The sequence below is a fragment of the Erythrolamprus reginae genome, chromosome 6, assembly GCF_031021105.1.
Source record: "Erythrolamprus reginae isolate rEryReg1 chromosome 6, rEryReg1.hap1, whole genome shotgun sequence".
Taxonomy (NCBI): Eukaryota; Metazoa; Chordata; class Lepidosauria; order Squamata; family Dipsadidae; genus Erythrolamprus; species Erythrolamprus reginae.
Window position 1 is genome coordinate 30,784,166 of NC_091955.1, and position 21,853 is coordinate 30,806,018.

Genomic DNA, 21,853 nt, shown 5'->3' on the forward strand with positions numbered 1-21,853 from the left:
GCAATGGCTCACGTGCCAGCAGATAGGTGCCATAGGTTCGCCATCACTGGTCTAAGAGAAGGTATAAGCCACCCTCTCTCAACTCCATGTGGTCAGGTAACCAGGACCACCCATGTGCGTCTGCTTCATCAATAAATGGACACTCTTTCCAATCAAACTCCAGCCTCCATTTTGTCACCAGTGCCTTTCTCCAGGCTTGGAACTGATGGCTATTTCTTCCAACAAAGACAAGTATTACATTTGGATTTTTTTCTCTTTTTGTTCTTACAGTGTATTACTTCATATTATAGCATTCAGACTTTTAACTATAAATTGCGCTTGCTGCCGCGGCTCATAAGTGCTTGCGGGGCCAGTGTGATTTTGCTTCTGCACCTGTGGAGGTAGCAAAATCACGCACAGAGCCACAGGCATGCCCATGTTTCAGCATGCGCATAAGCAAAAACAACTCTTCAAAACATGGGCGCACCTGTGTTTCCATGTGTGATTTTGCTACCTCAACAGGTGCAGAAGCAAAATCGTGCTGGCCCCACAAGCACTTATGAGCCACGGCGGCGAGCGCAATTTAGCGTTCCTACTAGCTCATTGCTGATTTAGACTATAGCATGTAGACTTATATACAGCTTCACAGTGCTTTACAGCCCTCTCTAGGCGATTTACAGAGAGTAAGCATATTGCTCCCAACAATCTGGGTCCTCATTTTTACCAACCTTGAAAGGATAGAAGGCTGAGTCAACCTTGAGCCTACTGAGATTCGATCTGCCGAACTGCTGGCAGCTGGTGATCAGCAGAAGTAGCTTGCAGTACTGCACTCTAACCACTGCGCCATTGAGGCTCTGTTTATGAAATATTTTTATCATTTTTCTGGCTGAACAGATGCAGAGTTTGATTCCCCTTTCCTTTGATTCCATGAAAGGAGAAATTATTTCTTTCCAAACATACCTTTTTCCAGTGGATACACATTTTTCTGTAGGTAAAAATGCACCTGACATAACGGTGTCTGCTCCAGTTGTGAATTAATTCTAGAATGTGTCTTAGCACAATGAAAGCTCAGGAGATGCATTTTGGCAAAGCCAGCCAAGGCATTGAAAAAAGCCAACAGGAGATCCTCTTGTGTCTTATTAAATTTGCTGGCAACGTTACCTAGCATTTTATCAGAGCCTGAATATTCTGTGCCAGAAAAAGACAGGGTTTAGATAGATTACTTAAGCTGGCCTTTAGGATGTAATTATCCTTCTGAAAGCACCCTTGGGATTTGTTCTGCATTTTGCTTGCTTCAGGCTGAGCCTGCTTTCTGTCCCTTTGCTTCAGACTTCTTTTACCTTGTCCTTGGTTACCTGATTCCTCCACCTGCCTTGGTTGCAGTGACCAGCATGGATTCTTAGTAACCAAAATGTCTCTGACAGTTTGCACCCCTTGATGATGCATTACATTTTCTGAATTTCCTAGCAGCTGCAGCCAATTGTTCAGTGGCATCAGAAAAGCACATGCTTCACACCTGAAGGCTTTCGTTTCAGTACTGTAGGCCTAATATATAGTAAGACTTCCACATATTTGCAAAAGCATATTAGGGTATCTTCCTTCTCTTTTGTTATAGGAAACTGCAAATATACATAACTCATACATTCTTTAGTTTGTAGATAATGAAACCATGAAACCACATTTTGTAGACTGAATTTTTAATAAGCTTTTGTGCTGCAAGCTTCCTTTGCCAAATTAAATGCACAGGTATTAAGAGAGCTACCGCATCTGGGCTACAAAGACAGATACAGAAAACTAATTCTAATGGTCATCCAGAATCTTTGAAACTTAAATCTGATAGATGTGGAAGTATATATATAATTACGTAGATTACAACTGAAATGTACCTTTTCCTATACAAGTAAACTGTGCAACCATGTTTGCCTAATATCAAGATACAAAACTCTTGCAGTAAGAAGTACATCTGGAACAACAAATAAAAATGTGTCAGCTCTTCAGCACCATCTAGTGACAAAAACATAAAATGTTATTAACCTGCAAGTTGCATTAAAAAAAGATTTTTTAAATACTAAAGGATTTGGTCGTGTATTGGATGCTAGTAAACTGACAATTCAGGAATTTTTATTTAGCTCTGTTCACTTGAACAACATCTCATTTAATGTTCATTATGATCATATAGCAGAGGTTATAAACAAACCATTTCAACCCATATTGTTTTTAAAGTACATGTTAGGGTAGTGGTATTTTGTACCACCTGATTATAACCACAGCGGCAGATTGTTACACCTGTTATAAATGCTACCTAATATTTTTATACTGATAATATGGTTAGTAAAAAAGAATTACATTTTGTAGAGTCTTCATTTAAATCTGCAGTGTATATGATCTGCCAATTTATCTATGACCACAGCAAATAAAACATGGATGTTGTATAGCACTCTCTGTTATAGTCTCGTTATATAACCAGCTTTTTAAAACATACATTGAATGGGTGTGACTCAAATATTTAAATAGATGGCAGCTTATATATTTATTGGGATCAATTTCTTTTTAATAGAATGACTGATCACATGATTTTGGGAAGCCCACAAGCTAAACATTGTAGCAATAATGTATTGCTTATTTTCTAGAATATTAAGGTTCTTGTAAAGGAGAAGTTGGAAACCTTGCTCAGGAGACCCTTTGTGCAGCTCTGGCTGTGTGAAAATTATAGATGTTTCTGGAATAGGATGCCCTGATAATAGTCAATCATATCCTGATGTCCACTTCATACTGTAGTGCTCTCTATGTGCATCTACCTCAGAAGGTTGTAGAGAATAGGATGGCCAGAATGTTATAAAATAGAGCAGCAGAGAAACACCAATTTTGAAGTCCTTGTGGTAATTGCTGGTAGGCCTTTGGACTGAAATAAAATGCAACTGATTGCTTTAAAAGATCTAGAAAATAACATCAGGATATGTCTGCAATTGCCTTGTGACACTGCTGATCTGATCTCAACTACCAAATCAAGACTACAGCTAAATTCACTGTAGAAATAAGAAAAAAAATTGGTCTGAAGATGTTGCATTACACAACCTCATTGATTAGCATCATTGTCATTACTGCACATTAAAACAATTAAGACAACAAAAGTAAGCAAGTATGTAATGTAGCAATTAGTAGCTAGGATTTTCATTACAGATTTTTCTCTAAATTGTATAAAAATTTAAAATAAAAACAATCGTGATCGCCCTTTGAATTCCAATACAATTTGTTATACATTTTATTTATAAAATATAGAACATTCTTATTAAAGGACTGCCACAGTAACTTTTAATAAAGGTATGAAATAAATATGCTAGATAAATTTCAGTTAACTATAAAATAGTGTGGTATAAAAGATCACAAAAGTCAAGTAATTTTTTCTTTTTTCCACTAAATTTTTTTACAAATTCTAAAAAAATTAAAAACAATACTAAAATTAAAAAACCTAAACAATGCTAAACAAGACTCATTTTGCTTGTGATAAAAACAATAAACTGCTATTTTCTTCCTGATCCATATACAATAGAGAAGTAGATTAGCAATTAACCCTTTCTTTTACAATGGTTATGAAGCATCAGCTACTATATCTTACAGATGTCTAGCAAAGGGGTGGGTTACTCCAGGCTCAGACAGGTTCTATAGAACTGGTAATGGGAATTTCCCCCTGCTTGCCAAACTAAGAGTGATAGCCGGTTGGCCATGCCATAGAACTAGTTCTGTTGGCAGCACCGCAGGCACCACCATCTTGTTTTTGGCTCCTGTGCACACGCGGAAGCTGTGTTTTTGGCACTGTGCATACATGCACATGCTTACGCAGCAGGGGGAAGTGAACTGGCAGCAAGGTAAAGATAAATTAGTGAAGATTGGACTTAATCCCTGGATAGTTCAATGGATTTGCAGCTGGCTGAAGCGTAGACATCAGAGAGTTATTGTTAATGGCGAGTATTCTGAGCAGAGACAGGTTACAAGCAGTGTGCCACAAGGGTCTGTTCTGGGTCCTATTCTTTTTAATATGTTTGTGAGTGACATAGGGGAAGGTTTGGTAGGGAAGGTTTGCCTATTTGCCGATGACTCTAAAGTGTGCAATGGGGTTGATATTCCTGGAGGTGACTGTAATATGGTAAATGATTTAGCTTTACTAGATAAATGGTCAAAGCAATGGAAACTGCAGTTTAATGTTTCCAAATGTAAAATAATGCACTTGGGGAAAAGGAATCCTCAATCTGAGTATTGTATTGGCTGTTCTGTGTTAGCAAAAACTTCAGAAGAAAAGGATTTAGGGGTAGTGATTTCTGACAGTCTCAAAATGGGTGAACAGTGCAGTCAGGCGGTAGGGAAAGCAGGTAGGATGCTTGGCTGCATAGCTAGAAGTATAACAAGCAGGAAGAGGGAGATTATGATCCCCTATATAGAGTGCTGGTGAGACCACATTTGGAATACTGTGTTCAGTTCTGGAGACTTCACCTACAAAAAGATATTGACAAAATTGAACGGGTCCAAAGACGGGCTACAAGAATGGTGGAAGGTCTTAAGCATAAAACGTATCAGGAAAGACTTCATGAACTCAATCTGTATAGTCTGGAGGACAGAAGGAAAAGGGGGGACATGATCGAAACATTTAAATATGTTAAAGGGTTAAATAAGGTCCAGGAGGGAAGTGTTTTTAATAGGAAAGTGAACACAAGAACAAGGGGACACAATCTGAAGTTAGTTGGGGGAAAGATCAAAAGCAACATGAGAAAATATTATTTTACTGAAAGCAAAGTAGATCCTTGGAACAAACTTCCAGCAGACGTGATAGATAAATCCACGGTTACTGAATTTAAACATGCCTGGGATAAACATATATCCATTCTAAGATAAAATACAGAAAATAGTATAAGGCAGACTAGATGGACCATGAGGTCTTTTTCTGCCGTCAGAGTTCTATGTTTCTACGTTTCTAAGGTTAGTTAGAACCTGCCCCAGTACACAGCATAACTTGATGTCTTTCACCTCATATAGGAAGAGATTAATCTGACAAGCAGAATGGACAAAATGCCAACAAAGTTGCATTATTTCAGAGCAAGACAAATGCAATTCGTTAATTCCATCTTCCTACTTTTTAATTCATATTTTCCTGGCTATTAAAACAGATAATATATTTGAAATTAAATATAATTTATATCAAATAAAAGGGTGTAGCCTTTTTTAAAAAAGTTATGCAGCTTTCACGCATTTGCATTATAAAAACTGTATACATTTCAATCACATATTTCCCATGTCCTTTTCATGCATAGAAAAAACAAATTTAAAATTCCTAATTAAATTTATGGTTTCATATGTTCTTATGAAGACTTAAATGCCCTTGCTTGTTAAAAATGAAGAGTTGGCAATTCCTGTATTTATGTTAATCCAGAACATAAATATTCATTTTCGCTGTCATACCTATAATTTGCACAGCAATAAATATAGTTCATGACCTCTTTTGCATGATCACGAAAAAGGTACTGTATATGCTTTGTCCCTGATCTGTTTTCTGATAAAAAAACAAAAACAGACTTTTAGAATCAGACTTGCTTATGGATTTACTGTAGATTAAAATAAAAGTGCAAACTATGCTTGTTTGATATGACATTCACATACTGTGAAATTTAAAAATTCAATTTATCACTTAAAAATGTGATTATCATCCTGATCATCCCGTATTGGTAAAAAGAAGATACTTTATGAAAAAATTCATTGGGATCAGGTCTAACTTACATATCCTTGATACCTAATTTGATCATTGCATTTTGAAGCATTTTATGCTGACAGATTACACATTCATTAATTTAAATCTGTTCTTGTTCTGATATTTTTAGTCCTGTTCTTTCTGTTCCCATTTGTTCTGATATTAGGCTCAGAACAATTTTAGGAAACTGTATGGAACAGCATCTTGAGGCATCTTTACAGCCGGGTTTCTTGAACATCTTCCTCTGTTTCCTCTGGCAAAGCACTGATTTTAGGCCCCCGCTTGCTTGAGCTCCTGGGATACATTGGGAATAACTTGGCTCGATCGGAATAACTGATTGCTTGACGGAAAGAATTCTTTTCACTCAGGAGCTTCTGTATTGATTCATATTGCTTGACTTTATTTTCTTCTATGACCTAATAAATCAGAATGAGAAAATAACATTTATTTATGAATTGACATTTTCAGGAATCAACTGCTATCTTGCAGAACAACAATAATCAGCAAATTATTTATTGTACTTGTATTCCTGTTGTGCAAGAATATTTCATATCTCTAGAAAATATAAATTTATATATTACACAGAACGAATTAATAACTGTCATAAGTATGCATCTTGGGCATACAATATCAATGAGTTTTAAATCAATATTTCTATATCACTTTGTTGACAATTATCTTCAGGTTATTTCCAAGAGCTAAACACAGCATTTCTTGCATTCAGCCTGCTGTTGTCTCCTCTTCTTCCTCTTCCTCATGCTCTTCTTCTGCCTCTTCCTCCACCTCCTGCAGTTTTATTTTATTTGAGCACGGTATCTACCTTATCCATAAGCTAAAGAATATCATTATAGTAGACTCAATCTTCAGAAGGACTTACTGATCCATCACATACCAAAGTCCCATATGTCCCATATGTTGAATCTCTCACAAATTATGGGTTGTGTACATATTAATGTGCAGTTTTACTTCAAGAGAGGGGGAAAAGGAGGGGTGGGGAAGGGGAATGGAAGAAAATAGTCAGGAAGGCTTTGTCACTGTTACTCAATAAGAAATTTTCTGCAAACTTTTCTGCTGACAAAGAGTGACTGTGCCACATGACAGGTGGGTAGCTGAAAACTTTATTTGGAACAGACTGTTGAAGGTCCTAACAAACTTGGTATCATTGTTGAATAAAACTTCTGCAATGAAGGGTAATTTTTCTCTGCCGAAAATACCTTTATGTGTTTGAGGTACAATAAATGAATAGAAGAATGGAGAAATAGAAATAAACATTTGGAATAGGTATACATCAAAGCATTCAGCAAACAAACATGTTTGATTTATAATGCTTTTGCTGTTAATAAAGTATGCATGAAGCAAGCTTATGAAACAATATGTGCTGTTTCTGACTTATACATAACATGTTCTTGCTAGCATAATTGTGTAGTTGAACTATAACTTTTTTTAAAGTAAGGTTGTGTTCAGGACAGTTAGTGCTTTAATATAAAACTTGGTGTTTCTTTTTATGTATGTCTTTTAAAAATCACAAACAAAAGTAGTTTGAAGATCATCAGTTTCAAGTGAGCAACAGTAGCATTGTTGGCTATTTCACTTTTTGTTCCAGATTTTCAATTCCTAGCATGCATAGAAATAGTTATTTAATAAAAGTTATTTATTGTTTTGAAAGAATGGTTATTTAGTTTGCCTTGTGAACTATAGAGGAAGCAGAAAACAAAATACTGCTTAGTTTCCTATTGTTACTCTGTCATATTATCCAGTTTGTTCTTCAGATTTTGTCTTGTGTACAGTATATTTGAGTTTTGCCAGCTTAGGCTTCATACTTTCTTCTTCCCTGGAAGAATGAAAGAAGTGGAAGCTGATTTTACCAATGGGGCTGCCCGGTATCCCCCCCCCCCCCCTCTATTACACTTTCTAATATCTTTACGTCTATTAGTTCAATTGTTCTGATGCCAACTTGCTTTCATAGTCCTCCAGATTACTGGCTGCCTGTTATGTAAACTGCCAACTTTCCCAATATACTGTATACCTCTCTGCCTTAAACGGATCAATCTGGGAGGAGGGATGCTTACCTCGGTACACAGGAGAACAAAGTCCTTCCCAGTTCTTCCTGTTCTATAAAGAACTGCCTTCTACCTTTTAAGTGTCTAGGCAAGAAGACATATCCAGATTCCTAAGAGGTCAATAAGGGGCAAGTACAAGTGCACTAGAGTGCCTTCCATCCCGTCCTATTGCTCTCCTATATCTCCTATACCTTTCTTCTATTTCTATATCTTATCTTCTATTCTTTCTTAGATATATTTTACTATGAGTATATCCTCTGTCTACGGAGAGAGTTGGCATACAAATTTAATAAATAAATAAAATAAATAAAATAAAATAAATAAATAAAATAAATAAAATAAAATAAATAAAATAAATAAAATAATAAAATAAATAAAATAAATAAAATAAATAAAATAAATAAAATAAATAAAATAAATAAAATAAATAAAATAAATAAAATAAATAAAATAAATAAAATAAATAAAATAAATAAAATAAATAAAATAAATAAACCTTCATCATGTATTTTACTATGTGTATACCCACTAAAACCCTCATTGTGTATTGGACAAAATCAATCAATAAATATTGGAGCTAGCAAAAGGAGCTATATTAGATTGCTGAGTCCCTAATTAAAGGTTGTAATGTATTAGAATCTGGAAACTCCAGGGAAGGAAACAGAAGAACATTTACTATCGAGACATATTTATCTGTAAATACAGTAATACCTCATGATACGAACTTAATTGGTGAAAGGAGGAGGTTCGTAAGGTGAAAAGTTCGTAACACGAAACAAAGTTTCCCATAGGAATCAATGGAAAAGCGATTAATCCGTGCACGCCCAAAATTCACCCCTTTTGCCTCATTTCCGCCGGCATTCGGATTTTGTTCGGGTGTGGGTGGAGGGAGGGGAGACGGGGGGAGACAGCGCAGGCTGCCCGTAGGGAGCCTCGTGAGTGGATTAACGGAAAAGTCAACAGTTACTGTCCGGCTTGCAATGACTGGAAGGGAAGGGAGGGAAACGCACGGGCGGTTTGTACGTGCGTCTTCTCTGATTTCCTCCCTCCCTCCTTCCCCCTCTCCCTCGTGGCCTCCCTCCTCCTCCTCCTCCTGTATTCCGCCTCCCTCCCAGCCTCCGAGCCACATTCTCCACGCCGCCGGCCGGCTGTGATCTTCTAAAGAAGCAAGAAGTGGAGGAGGAGCTGGGCACCTTCCTCCACCGGCGCCCAGCTCCTCCTCCTCTTCTTGCTTCTTTAGAAGATGACAGCCAACCGGCGGCACGGAGGGTGGGGATGGTGTGCGTGTGTGGAAAGGGTCAGCGGGAGAACTGGGGGGGAGCTGTGGCCACTGCCCCTTGGAAGGGACACGGCTGGGAAGCTCCCGAAGGTGTGGGCTGGGGTCTTTCCGGGAGAGCAAGCAGCAGGCGTGAGCTGGGGTCCCCCCAGTTCTCCCGCGGACCTCTTCCACATATCCCGACTCCTGCAGCCTCCGCGTTTTTCTTTCGGCCTCGGGCTGGAAAGGGGGAGCTAAGCCAGCCCAGCGGCTTTTTACATTGGGGAGATGTTACCAGCCCAGCGGCATTGATTCCTCCCACCGCTTAGCTCCTCCCATCCACCCAGAAGCCGAAAGTTCTGGCCTTTGTTCACCAACCTCCATGTTTTTCATGTTTGCATCCTGGGCGGGTGGGCGGGTGAGGAGGCGCGACCGACCGGCTCAGGCTCCGGCTAGGACGGGGCAGGCAGCGGCTGGGCGCAGCGGCGAGGGTGCGTCCGACTCGGGGCTGGCGGTGCCCGACGCACCGGGGAACATCACCTCAGCGGATCAAGCCCGGCTCCTTTCGGCCCAGCATCCCGGGCCAAGCGGCTGCCTTCCATCACTGAGCCTGGCTCGCCCAGAAGATCGTAGTGCGGTTGGCTGCAGCGGCGAGGGAAGCCAAGCCGGCAGCAACGTCGCCGCCGCAGCCAACACACGCTACGATCTTCCGGGCGAGCCAGGCTCAGTGACAGAAGGCAGCCGCTTGGCCCGGGATGCTGGGCCGAAAGGAGCCAGGCTTGATCCACTGAGCCTGGCCGGCTTGGCTTCCCTCGCCAGCGCAGGCAACACGCGCTGCCATCTTCCGGGCCAGCCAGGCTCAGCGGATCAAGCCCGACTCCTTTCGGCCCAGCATCCCGGGCCAAGCGGCTGCCTTCCGTCACTGAGCCTGGCTCGCCCGGGAGATTGTAGCGCGCGTTGGCTGCAGCGGCGAGGGAAGCCAAGCCGGCAGCAACGCCGCCGCCGCCGCAGCCAACGCGCGCTACGATCTTCCGGGCGAGCCAGGCTCAGTGACGGAAGGCAGCCGCTTGGCCCGGGATGCTGGGCCGAAAGGAGCCGGGCTTGATCCGCTGAGCCTGGCCGGCTCGGCTTCCCTCGCCGGCGCAGGCAAAACGCGCTGCCATCTTCCGGGCCAGCCAGGCTCAGCGGATCAAGCCCGGCTCCTTTCGGCCCAGCATCCCGGGCCAAGCGGCTGCCTTCCGTCACTGAGCCTGGCTCGCCCGGGAGATTGTAGCGCGCGTTGGCTGCAGCGGCGAGGGAAGCCAAGCCGGCAGCAACGCCGCCGCCGCCGCAGCCAACGCGCGCTACGATCTTCCGGGCGAGCCAGGCTCAGTGACGGAAGGCAGCCGCTTGGCCTGGGATGCTGGGCCGAAAGGAGCCGGGCTTGATCCACTGAGCCTGGCCGGCTTGGCTTCCCTCGCCGGGGCAGGCAAAACGCGCTGCCATCTTCCGGGCCAGCCAGGCTCAGCGGATCAAGCCCGGCTCCTTTCGGCCCAGCATCCCGGGCCAAGCGGCTGCCTTCCGTCACTGAGCCTGGCTCGCCCGAAAGATCGTAGCGCGCGTTGGCTGCGGCAGCGAGGGAAGCCAAGCCGGCAGCAACGTCGCCGCCGCCGCAGCCAACGCACGCTACGATCTTCCGGGCGAGCCAGGCTCAGTGACGGAAGGCAGCCGCTTGGCCCGGGATGCCGGGCCGAAAGGAGCCGGGCTTGAAGATCGCAGCGCGCGTCGGCTGCGGTGGCGAGGGCTTGCGATGGAGGGTGGAGGAAGCGGCCATGGGAGGGCGAGCTGCCTCATGGAGGAGGATCGGGCGGGACCAGGTGGGGGCTGGAATTTCTCCGCTGGGAAGAAGCGGGGATGGATCATCCGTCTGCCTCTGTTGGCTGCTCCGGCCCACAGGCAAGGGGCGCTGCTTCTCCGGTCGCCCGGTCCTCTCCTGCCTCCCACGCCGATCGAAAGGGGCTGGAGCGGCAGAGCCGAGCACGCCTTCTGCCCTTTCATCCTCGCCCCCGAGGATGAAAGCCAACAGAGGTAGACGGAGGATCCATTGCCGCTTCTTCCCAGCGGAGAAATTCCAGCCCCCACCTGGTCCCGCCCGATCCTCCTCCTCCCTGAGGCAGCTCACCCTCCCATGGCCGCTTCCGGGAGCGGCCCGGAGAAGCCGACAATGTTGCCCGCTGCGTCGGGCGCCACCAGCCCGAGTCGGACACAGCATCGCCACCACCGCCGCCGCCCCCATTCGCTGCCCGCCCCGTCTCGCTACCGGCCCCCATCTTGCTCGGCCGCGCCTCCTCGTCTGCCGCCCGCCCCCGCCCAGGATGCAGACCTGCTGCCTCGCCTCACGCCCGCCGCCGGCCCGATCCTGCGCCTCCTGCTCTCCCCCCAGCCAAAAATACAAAGGCGGTCTGCCGCTGCCCGCGGAGCAATGGGAAGCTGAATCCGCCGGCGGTTTCAGACTCCCTTTGCTCCAGGCTGCTCCGCCCTGCCTGTCATGCGGCGGCAGACCGTCTTTGTGGTTTTTAGCTGGGGGGGGGCAGGAGGACCTTCCTGACTCCCTCCCCCAGCGCCGGACCTCCTGCCCTCCCTCCCAGACAAAAACCCAAAGTGGCCTCCCGAACCCGAACGTTTTCCGTCTTACCAACCTGCCGCCGAGAAGCCCCGCCGCCCAGCTGTCACCTTTTAAAACAGCCAGGGGGCTTCCCAGAAGCCTCCCGAAGCCGAACGCCAAACCCGAACATCCGGGGTTCGCCTTCGGGAGGCTGCTGGGAAGCCCCCCGGCTGTTTTAAAAGGTGACAGCCGGGCGAACGCCAAACCCGGAAGTTCGGGTTTGGGGTTCGTAACATGAAAAAAGTTCGTAAGAAGAGGCGAAAATTTTAAGAACCCCGTGTTCGTATCTCGGGTTGTTCGTAAGACGAGGGGTTCGTATCTTGATGTACCACTGTATTGGAGAAATCTGATCTAGAAATACTATGTTAGATCACTTTTACTCTGGAATGTGTGTCCCTGATTTCTATTGTTTCTGGTGCATATTTCCTCTATAGTAATTCAGTGGTTGTAAGCTTTGGGTAATAGACTATGGTTAGCTCAGATCTTTGTTTCTTCCTTATGCGTTATCCCACTGGAGATTCTGTAGAAATGCTATCTGGAACGTTCACAGCTCTTTATCATTAGCTCTGCTGCTGGTTATCTGTTTGTCTATGAATATCAACACTGATGTGCCATTGCAAACATTAGCACTTTCAACTTGCCAAAGTGGGGGAGGGAAGAGCAAGATGGAATGCAGGCTCCAGATTTCAAGCAGAAGAACTGTGAGAACCAAGGACTCATCAGCAAATATCTGCCAAGACCAGAGACTTTTTCATAACAAAATAATGACAAACACTTGGACAATATGACCTGCACTAATCGGGGGAAGGGGAAATCCATATTATAACTATGTGGGTTATTGCAGGAATTAGTTAGAGTTGGTTTTGCCTTCTTCAGTGCCAAAATGATATACTCAATAAAGTTTTGCATTCAGACTTTGGAAGATCTCAGAGGCATTTGCTTTGGATTGAGCCCATAAATTGAGCCCATATAGACCCAGAGTGCTTCTGAGACAGGAAATGTAAGGCCTCAAGCATTTGTCCTAGAGACTTTGCTACTTCAACAGTCTTTGTCACAAGGCTTTTTTCACATGTATTGGATCCACACTGACTAGCAATTCTGGAAATTCTAGTCTGGGAGTGCCAAGTTGTGGATTGCTATTTTAATGCTTGCTACTAGTTGGAATCCAAAGAATGGAGCTTTTCAAACTGGCGTTTATACAAAACACAATAAACCACTTTAGAGATTGAGGGCGCTGTGCCTAATAGTTTCTCACACTGGGGGAGGTAGTGGTAGCTGTAAAAATAAAACGAGGTAAAAATGTATTGGGTGCAGTAAATTCTTCGATATCTCTTAGGATTGACTTTTTTAATCACCACTCACCAAATATCGCTGGCATTCTAGCAGAGCTTCTAATCTATGTTCTGATAAAATCACTGTACAGTTTGCAAATGCTTGCTTGAGCGTCTTTTTGATGACTTGGAAGGTCCTGAAAGAAATTTTTTTTTAATATGTGAACAAATGCAATATAAAAATGTGGTTAAAAGCCAAGATGTTTAACAGGCATTTTTACAATATTTGTCCTCTTTTATTATATTACTCTACAGTGGATAAAGTTCAGATGCAATTTCATAATGATGCATATAGCTAAAATTAGGCCTAACTTGTTACTACAGTAACTTTCATGGCAAACCAAATCAAAATTAAGAGTGTGCTTATTTTATGCTTGTGTATATATTTTATTTATTTATTTATTAGATTTGTATGCCGCCCCTTTCCGTAGACTCGGGGCGGCTCATATATTTTATTTCTTGTCATATATTTTATTTCTTGTCTTAGCTAAAGAATATTTTTAAAAGTTAGTAATTGCTACAACAAAGAAAAAACAAACAATTAGTTAAATTTGTTTAATAGATTTTTTTTTCTTTTAAAGTAATCTCAAGTATAATGATAGTCACAAGCTTACAATGATCAAACTATCAAAGATCGAACATCATTACCAAGCTATTTCCTAGAGTTCAGTGGAAAGCTACAATAATTAAATTAGCTTACATTATTGTGTTTTTATAACAAAATGATATTGCATATTGCCCTTTATGTTGCATTATATTTATACTAAATTATTTTGCAAACTGATGCTGATCATATCTACCAACCTGCATTGGATTACGATGACAGATTATGATCTATTCCTTCCACATTACTCAGAAGCCCTAGAGCAACACATCCATGGGAGTGGGAAGACCTGCCCGAAGGCAGAGGGTGCTAAAAATCAGTGAATTAAATCAGACTGCCTTTGGACTTTGGACATAGGAGCAGTCAACATTTGAACATTGAAAACGGATACTCAGCCAGAAGAATTGCAACATACAGTATATACATTGGGATTATGTACAGTATATACATTGGATTATGTGAAACATGAGGATAATGCAAAAATGTAGTTGAACTTGATAGGACTGGGCACTAGAGGTACCAAAGATGGACACCATGGTTTTCTCATCAACAAAAAACAGAAAGACTCTGTGATACAATTTGAAAGTATATCAAACAGAGTAGTACAATGTATCATTCAATTGGACAAATACAGTGATCCCTCGAGTATCGCGAGGGTTACGTTCCAAGACCCCTCGCGATACTCGATTTTTCGCGATATAGTGGTGCGGAAGTAAAAACACCATCTGCGCATGCGTGCCCTCGCGCATGTGCAGATGGTGTTTTTTACTTCCGCACTTGGGAAGACCCCCGCCCAACAGCTGAGGACCCGCCTGCCCGCCGCTTGTCCGGCCGCCGCGCCGCTCGTGCCGCCGCTGCTGGCGCGAGCAACGCCGCTTCCCAGCTGAGTGGCGTGAGCAACGGCATGGGTGGGCGAAGGGCGGGCGCGCGGACAAGGGGCGCACGAGCGGCGTGGCGGCCGGACAAATGGCGGCCGCGCCTGGCGGCAGCACGAACAACACAAACAGCGTGGCGGCCGAACAAACGCACGAGCAATGCAAGCGGCGTGGCGGCCGGACAAATGGCGGCCGCGCCTGGCGGCAGCACGAACAACACGAACAGCATGGCGGCCGAACAAACGCACGAGCAACGCAAGCGGCGTGGCGGCCGGACAAATGGCGGCCGCGCCTGCCGGCAGCACGAGCAACACGAACGGCGTGGCGGCCGAACAAACTCACGAGCAACGCAAGCGGCGTGGCGGCCGGACGAATGGCGGCCGCGCCTGCCGGCAGCACGAGCAACACGAACGGCGTGGCGGCCGAACAAACTCACGAGCAACGCAAGCGGCGTGGCGGCCGGACAAACGGATTCTCCTCCGACCTGCCCTCACCTTAGCTTCCAGCTGATGCTTCGATCCTTGGAAGAGGCCAGAGCGCCTTTCTGCACCACACTCTGCGCTCGGGTTCCTTTCCGGAAGATGGAAGTTTCTCTCTTTCCATCCTTTCTAGCAATACAATACTCGATGGTTAAAACCATTTTAACCATCGAGTATTTTATTGCTAGAAAGGATGGAAAGAGAGAAACTTCCATCCTTCCATCCTTTCTAGCAATACAATACTCGATGGTTAAAACCATTTTAACCATCGAGTATTGTATTGCTAGAAAGGATGGAAAGAGAGAAACTTCCATCTTCTGGAAAGGAACCCGAGCGCAGAGTGTGGTGCAGAAAGGCGCTCTGGCCTCTTCCAAGGATCGAAGCATCAGCTGGAAGCTAAGGTGAGGGCAGGTCGGAGGAGAATCCGTTTGTCCGGCCGCCACGCCGCTTGCGTTGCTCGTGCGTTTGTTCGGCCGCCACGCCGTTCGTGTTGCTCGTGCTGCCGGCAGGCGCGGCCGCCATTCGTCCGGCCGCCACGCCGCTTGCGTTGCTCGTGCGTTTGTTCGGCCGCCATGCCGTTTGTGTTGCTCGTGCTGCCGCCAGGCGCGGCCGCCACTTGTCCGGCCGCCACGCCGCTTGCGTTGCTCGTGCGTTTGTTCGGCCGCCATGCCGTTCGTGTTGCTCGTGCTGCCGCCAGGAGCGGCCGCCGTTTGTCCGGCCGCCACACCGCTCGTGTGCCAATGTCCGCGCGCCCGCCTTTCGCCCACCCACGCCGTTGCTCGCGCCACTCAGCTGGGAAGCAACGCTGGGGTTTCCCCGCCGCCCACGCAAAGGGGAAACCCCGGCAAGAGGGGGAAGACCCAGGGAAGCCACCCAGCAGCTGATCTGGCCAGGGGGAAGCAAACTCCACCATCTACGCATGCGTGGCCATAGGAAAAAAAAAATGGCGCACATGCGCAGATGGTGTTGTTTACTTCCGGGTTGAAAAATCGCGATATAGCGTTTCGCAATAATCGAGATCGCGAAACTCGAGGGATCACTGTAATACAAGCTTACACACTAACAATAAGATATAGTGATGATAAGGCCAAAGAGTTTTACAATATTAATGGATGGCTTTAATGCAAGAATAGGAAGAACAATACTGGGAAAAAAGCATCTGGTCCATATGGAAGTAGTGAATGAATTAATAGAGGTGACAGACTAGTAGATTTTGCTGAAGGACAGAAACTTTATATCATGAACTCATTTTACAAGAAAAAAGCTAGCAGAAAATGGACATGGAAGAGTCCACCTGGGTACCCAAGTGAAATTGACTACATAATGGGAAGCAGCAGTGGGTTGCGCACATCCTCTTGATTCAGGCGCCTCTGTGCATGCGGGCCTCGTGCAATTCTGCTTCTGTGCATGCACAGGAAGCAAAAACACGCCAAAATCTTCCGAGGGAATGCTTGCTCACGTGTGATTTCCACATGCGCGGAAGCAAAATAATCACCAGAATCTCATGCATGAGAGCATCTCCTCGCGTGATTTACTCATACGCAGGAAGCAAAAAAGCTGAAGAATTCAAGAAAATATATGGCACCGTCCGACAGACTGGCACCGGACTGGTCATGCGCAAATTGCCCAATCTGGCGGCTGCTACCGATACAGAATCGCCGACCACACCGGTAGGAACCCACCACTGATGTCAAATGATAAAACCATATTCTGCGATTGTACTGATTGACATCAGTTGTTTTAACATTGGAAGTGACTATAGAGTGGTATGAGCGCTAGTGAAGATATGCCTGAGGAGAAAAGTTTTAAATCAGTATGTGCTACCTAACATAAGTCAGAGAAACATGGGCACTAACTTCAAAATAAATACAAAAGCTACAGGTGGCACCAAGAGCAATGTAGAGATACATGCTCAGCAGTACAAGCATTACAAGACAAGACAGAAAGGCCTGCACATGGATTAGAGAACAAACAAAAGTCTATGATAAAAGTGAACGCCAGCACTCTGCTAAACAGTGTCAAACTATTTACTACGTTTGCACTACTATTACAACTAGTTTTTTCTCATCATTCCTATCACTCAGTTCCTCCCACTTGTGACTGTATGACTGTAACTTGTTGTTTGTATCCTTAAGATTTTTATTAATATTGATTGTTTCCTCATTGCTTATTTTACCTCTATGACAATCATTAAGTGTTGTACCGCATGATTCTTGACAAATGTATCTTTTCTTTTATGTACACTAAGAGCATATGCATCAAAGACAAATTCCTTGTGTGTCTAATCACACTTGACCAATAAAGAATTCTATTCTATTCTGTTCTGTTCTATTCTATTTATAAAACTACATGATCCATCTGTTATAATGCCTTTAGGCAAATACTTCAGTCTAGTATCACCCAATCTTTCATTCCAAATCATGATAACGCAGTACTAAGATCAGGTACTGAATCTATGTAAGTTTTCAGACAGTAGAAAATTTTGTTCCATTGATCTATTTATTTAAGATGCAGTTTTGGGTAATGTCAACAGCATGATTAACATTACAGAGAGTCAAATCAAATCAAACCAAACATTTATTGTCAATGCACAACATATGTACAATGAAATTGAATCAGCCTTCCTTGGTTCAGCCCTACCTGTTTTTCTGGAAAATGGAGCACACGAAGGGTTTGGGAAGTTTTTTTGCAAAAAAACTGGCCATTTTCACCCCCTCCTTTTTATTTATTTTTATTTTTTTAACAATAGTAGGGTGTGCAGAGGATTTGGGAGGCTTGCAAAGTGCTCCTGAGGGCTGGGGGAAGGCAAAAATGCCCGTTTTTGCAAAAAAACCCTGCCCATTTTCAACACCCCCCCCTTTTTTTTTTTACAAAAATGGTGTGTGAAAAGGTTTGGGAGGCTTGCAGAGTGCTTCTAGGGGCTGGGGGAAGGCAAAAATGTTGCAATTTTTGCAAAAAAACCCCAGCTTTATTTTTGCAAAAGTGCAGCCCTTTTGCCTTCCCCCCAGCCTTAGAATCACTCTGCAGGCTTCCCAAACCCTCTGTGCACCTCATTTTTGCAAAAAATGTTCCCATTTTTCATAAAAATGGGATGCGGAGGCAGGGCTTTGGGAGGCCAAAAATGGCTATATTCAGTGTATAAGACGCACTGACATTTCCACCCTCTTTTAGAGGGGAAAAAGGTGTGTCTTATACTCTGAAAAATATGGTACATTGGTATGAACATGTTGCATGTTGGGCTAGCCCTGCATGTCTATCTAATCAATTGTGGTGTTATGTTGCCTTCTGATAGCCCATGGATAAAAGCTATTTTTCAGCCTATTTGTTCAGCTAGCTATGCTTCTATATCTCCTGCCCAATGGTAGGAGAGTAGAGAAGTTCTGACAAGGATGTCAATCATTCCTGAGAATTTTCCTCACTCTGTTGAGACTGCAGGTCCTGATGATTTCATCCCGTGGTGTCAGGGAACAGCCCATATTTTTTTGTGCTGTGCTCATCACCCTCTATAATGCTTTTCTGTCTGCAGCTGCATACGATACCATAACACAACATGTAAGGATGCTTTCTATTGTAGACCAGTAAAAGAAAGTCATCAGTCGTTCCACCTGATTTTTCTGCAAGACTCTAAGGAAATGAATTCTCTGTTGAGCCTTCCTGACCACCTGGATCACTTTATTTTTCCAGGTGAGATTTTGGCTAAACTAGACTCCCAAAAATTTGAAAAAGGAGACCCTCTCCACACAGCCCCCCCCCTTGGTGTAGAGTGGGTCAGGTTCCTCTCTCTGCTTTGAGTCACCATATATGTTATATTTATTCTCTAAATCATTTAAGCATATGTATACAATGAAATCAGTGCTAGAAGAAGGAATTGCAAGATGGTATCCAAACTGTTGAAAGCCATTTTTACATTGAACTATAAATAGGGCAACACACATACTTTTTTATAAATTAACTATGTATTTTTGTAGTGTAAAATTCTGAATACAGGCAAACCAGAATCACTTCATTATAGCCAATATATAAAAACATAGGCAACCCTCAACTTACAACCACAATTGAGCCTATCATTTAAGTTGCTAAGCTGAAAGATGGGTTGAGTTTTGCCTCATTTTTCAACTCTTCTTGCTACATGTATTAATCACGGCAGCTAAATTAGTAACATGGTTGTTAAGTGAATGTGATTTCCCCACTGACTTTGCTTGTCAGGTCGCAAAAGGGATCACATGACTAATACTGAAGCTGTCATAAATGTGAGTCCATTGTCAAGCATCCAAATGTAAATTATGTGGCAATGAGGATTCTGCAACGGTTCTAAGTGTGAAAAGTGATCATAAGTCACTTTTTCAGTGCCGTTTTAACTTAAAACGGTCACTAAGCAACTGTTGTAAATCAAGGACCACCTGTATAATATTTTTGTGGTACTTACATTGGATCAAGATGAGCACTTGGTTCATCAAGAAGAAGAATTTGAGCTTTACTGAGAATTGATCTGGCAAGACACATCAACTGCTTATGTCCATGGCTGAGGACATAGCCACCATCAATAAGAACAAAATCAAGCTGGCCTGGGAATTGCTCAATTACAGATTTCAGTCCAACCTGGAAGTATAACAATTGAACAAAAGAGAGGGGAGAAAAAGAAACATTATGTATCATACAAATGGATTTGTTTTATTTCAGCAATTAAAGCCTTGGGGCATTATTCATAGAGCAATGTAAAGTTTCATATGCCACCTGAGATAAAGTCAGTACTGTACAGACTATTGACACAAAACCCTTGGAGCACACGGAACTCAATTAGCATATTTGGGAATTAACACAAAGGTATGATTTGTTATCTTTGTACTTCTGGTGCCAATTTTTGGTTTATTGTGCTCTGAGCTATGGAGTTTATGGTTTATCTGGACTTCGTATCTTGAATTATAGAAGTTCTATTTTATATGCTGCTTCATTCTATACCTCCCTAACTATAAAAAATAAACATGGCTTGAAACAGAATTACTCTCATAGCAAGGAAATGTTTGTTGTTGACGCTTTAACAGTTTCCCCTTCTTTGCATCTCTCTTCATGGATTCATTTTCTGTACAGTTCCTTGAGTCATCTATTGATACAAAACCCTTGGAGCACACGGAACTCATTTAGCATATTTGGGAATTAACACAGAGGTATGATTTGTTATCTTTGTACTTCCTGCTGCCAATTTTTGGTTTATTGTGCTCTGAGCTATGGAGTTTATGGTTTATCTGGACTTCATATCTTGAATTATAGAAATTCTATTTTATATGCTGCTTCATTCTATATCTCCCTAACTATAAAAAATAAACATGGCTTGAAACAGAATTACTCTCATAGCAAGGAAATGTTTGTTGTTGACGCTTTAACAGTTTCCCCTTCTTTGCATCTCTCTTCATGGATTCATTTTCTGTTCAGTTCCTTGAGTCATCTCAGTTGAGGTTTTGGCTTAATTTTTTAAAAAAATACATAGGGGGTTTGTACCTGAATCTAATAAGTATTGCATGTTAAATACAAATTGTTAGGACTCTGCCCATAACTGTTGGGTTGGCAATATATTGGCTGCAGGTGTTGCAAACTGCCACAAGAGGGAGTTAGAGTTTATAGCTTATTTCTCTGAGTCACCTTCTCTGTTTCAATTTGTCTGGCTACTCCCTATTAATGGCTACTCACTGTTAGGTTAGATCTTCAATTTCTCTGTATTGTAGTTATGTATTACAGTTAAATGTGATCTCTTTGTTTGCTCATTATGACAAAGACAACTGGTATGAAAGACTATGTACTTGGTAATACAGGTATTTGGATTGTTATTCTGACTTATTATGTGTATGACTTAGACTGTTTTTTTGAATATGTTATTTCTCAAAATAAACTTAAATTCAAATTAGTATATCTGGGTCTGGCTGAATAGTTATTCACAACTAATCACAACGTTTCTGTATGTGAACAACCTTGGTAAACAAGGTTTACTCTGTGCATACATTAACACAAATCTTTAGTCTTTCTATCATTTCCTGCTAAAATGTGCTTTGCAGTACTCCACCCATAAACTTTTATGTATATTAAGAAAACCAAGTACTGTATTGCTCTCAACAGTTCTTCTCTTTCTGTACTAATAAAGTTGTAGTACTGAAAAAAGTGAATATTAACTGAAAGAATGACAATAGAGAAAAGGAGTTTGGCAGAAAGATTTACCAAGTTAACAAGCCTTTGTAGGGAATGCAAACAATAACAAAAGCAATGATAGATATTCAAGATATTCTTTCTTAAGGCTGAGAGCAGCCAAATATTTAACAGGACAAGTATGCCCATTTTTCTCTGCCCCATTTTGCAAAAAGAACAGGGCATTGATTACACAGTTTCAACCACCTCTTGACTTTTTTGACTCCTTTGAAGATGTATCTCATGGTAAGGGAAATATTGTTGTTGAGGTTCTTTTAAATTGTACAAAATTCTTCAGTCTACCAACTGAATATGCACAAAAAAGGCCCTATGATGAACAGGATGATAGCCAGCCACAGAAACTGGGGGGTAGGACCTTAGAAAGATTAATATTGGTTGCTCAAGAATCACATGTAATTCTTCTCCCAACCATATCTTAGGGAAATGAATAAATCTGACCAAAACAAAAAAAACCTGTCGTAACCGGAGCTTTCAAAAAATAATGTTCAGAAGTGATCTGTTCTCAGGCTTGAGTTCTCTTTGAACTCTATAGAAATTCTGATTTCTATAGAAATTCTGATAATCGTGAGTTTTTACTTCAACTGTAATTTGAAGTTTGCTTCAATTTTGATAAAATGCTGGGAAATAACTATCTGCTTTCTTTCCCTTGTTACATCCAACCATTCAAATTTCTTCTTAGTAAGTCTCAATGATT

The 21,853-nt window shown here is 42.9% G+C and overlaps 1 protein-coding gene across 2 annotated transcripts in view; it reads right to left on the reverse strand.

The window, feature by feature from the left end:
* Positions 1 to 2,083: 2,083 nt before the first annotated feature.
* CFTR (CF transmembrane conductance regulator) overlaps positions 2,084 to 21,853 on the reverse strand; it is a 142,817-nt gene continuing 123,047 nt past the window's right edge. For both annotated transcript variants that reach the window (XM_070755458.1, XM_070755459.1), the window contains 3 exons: positions 19,391 to 19,563; positions 13,038 to 13,143; positions 2,084 to 6,132 (listed from right to left, as the gene is read on the reverse strand). In XM_070755458.1, coding sequence (XP_070611559.1) covers positions 5,932 to 6,132; positions 13,038 to 13,143; positions 19,391 to 19,563 — 480 coding nt within the window. In that variant the 3' untranslated portion in view covers positions 2,084 to 5,931. The remainder of the gene's footprint in view (positions 6,133 to 13,037; positions 13,144 to 19,390; positions 19,564 to 21,853) is intronic.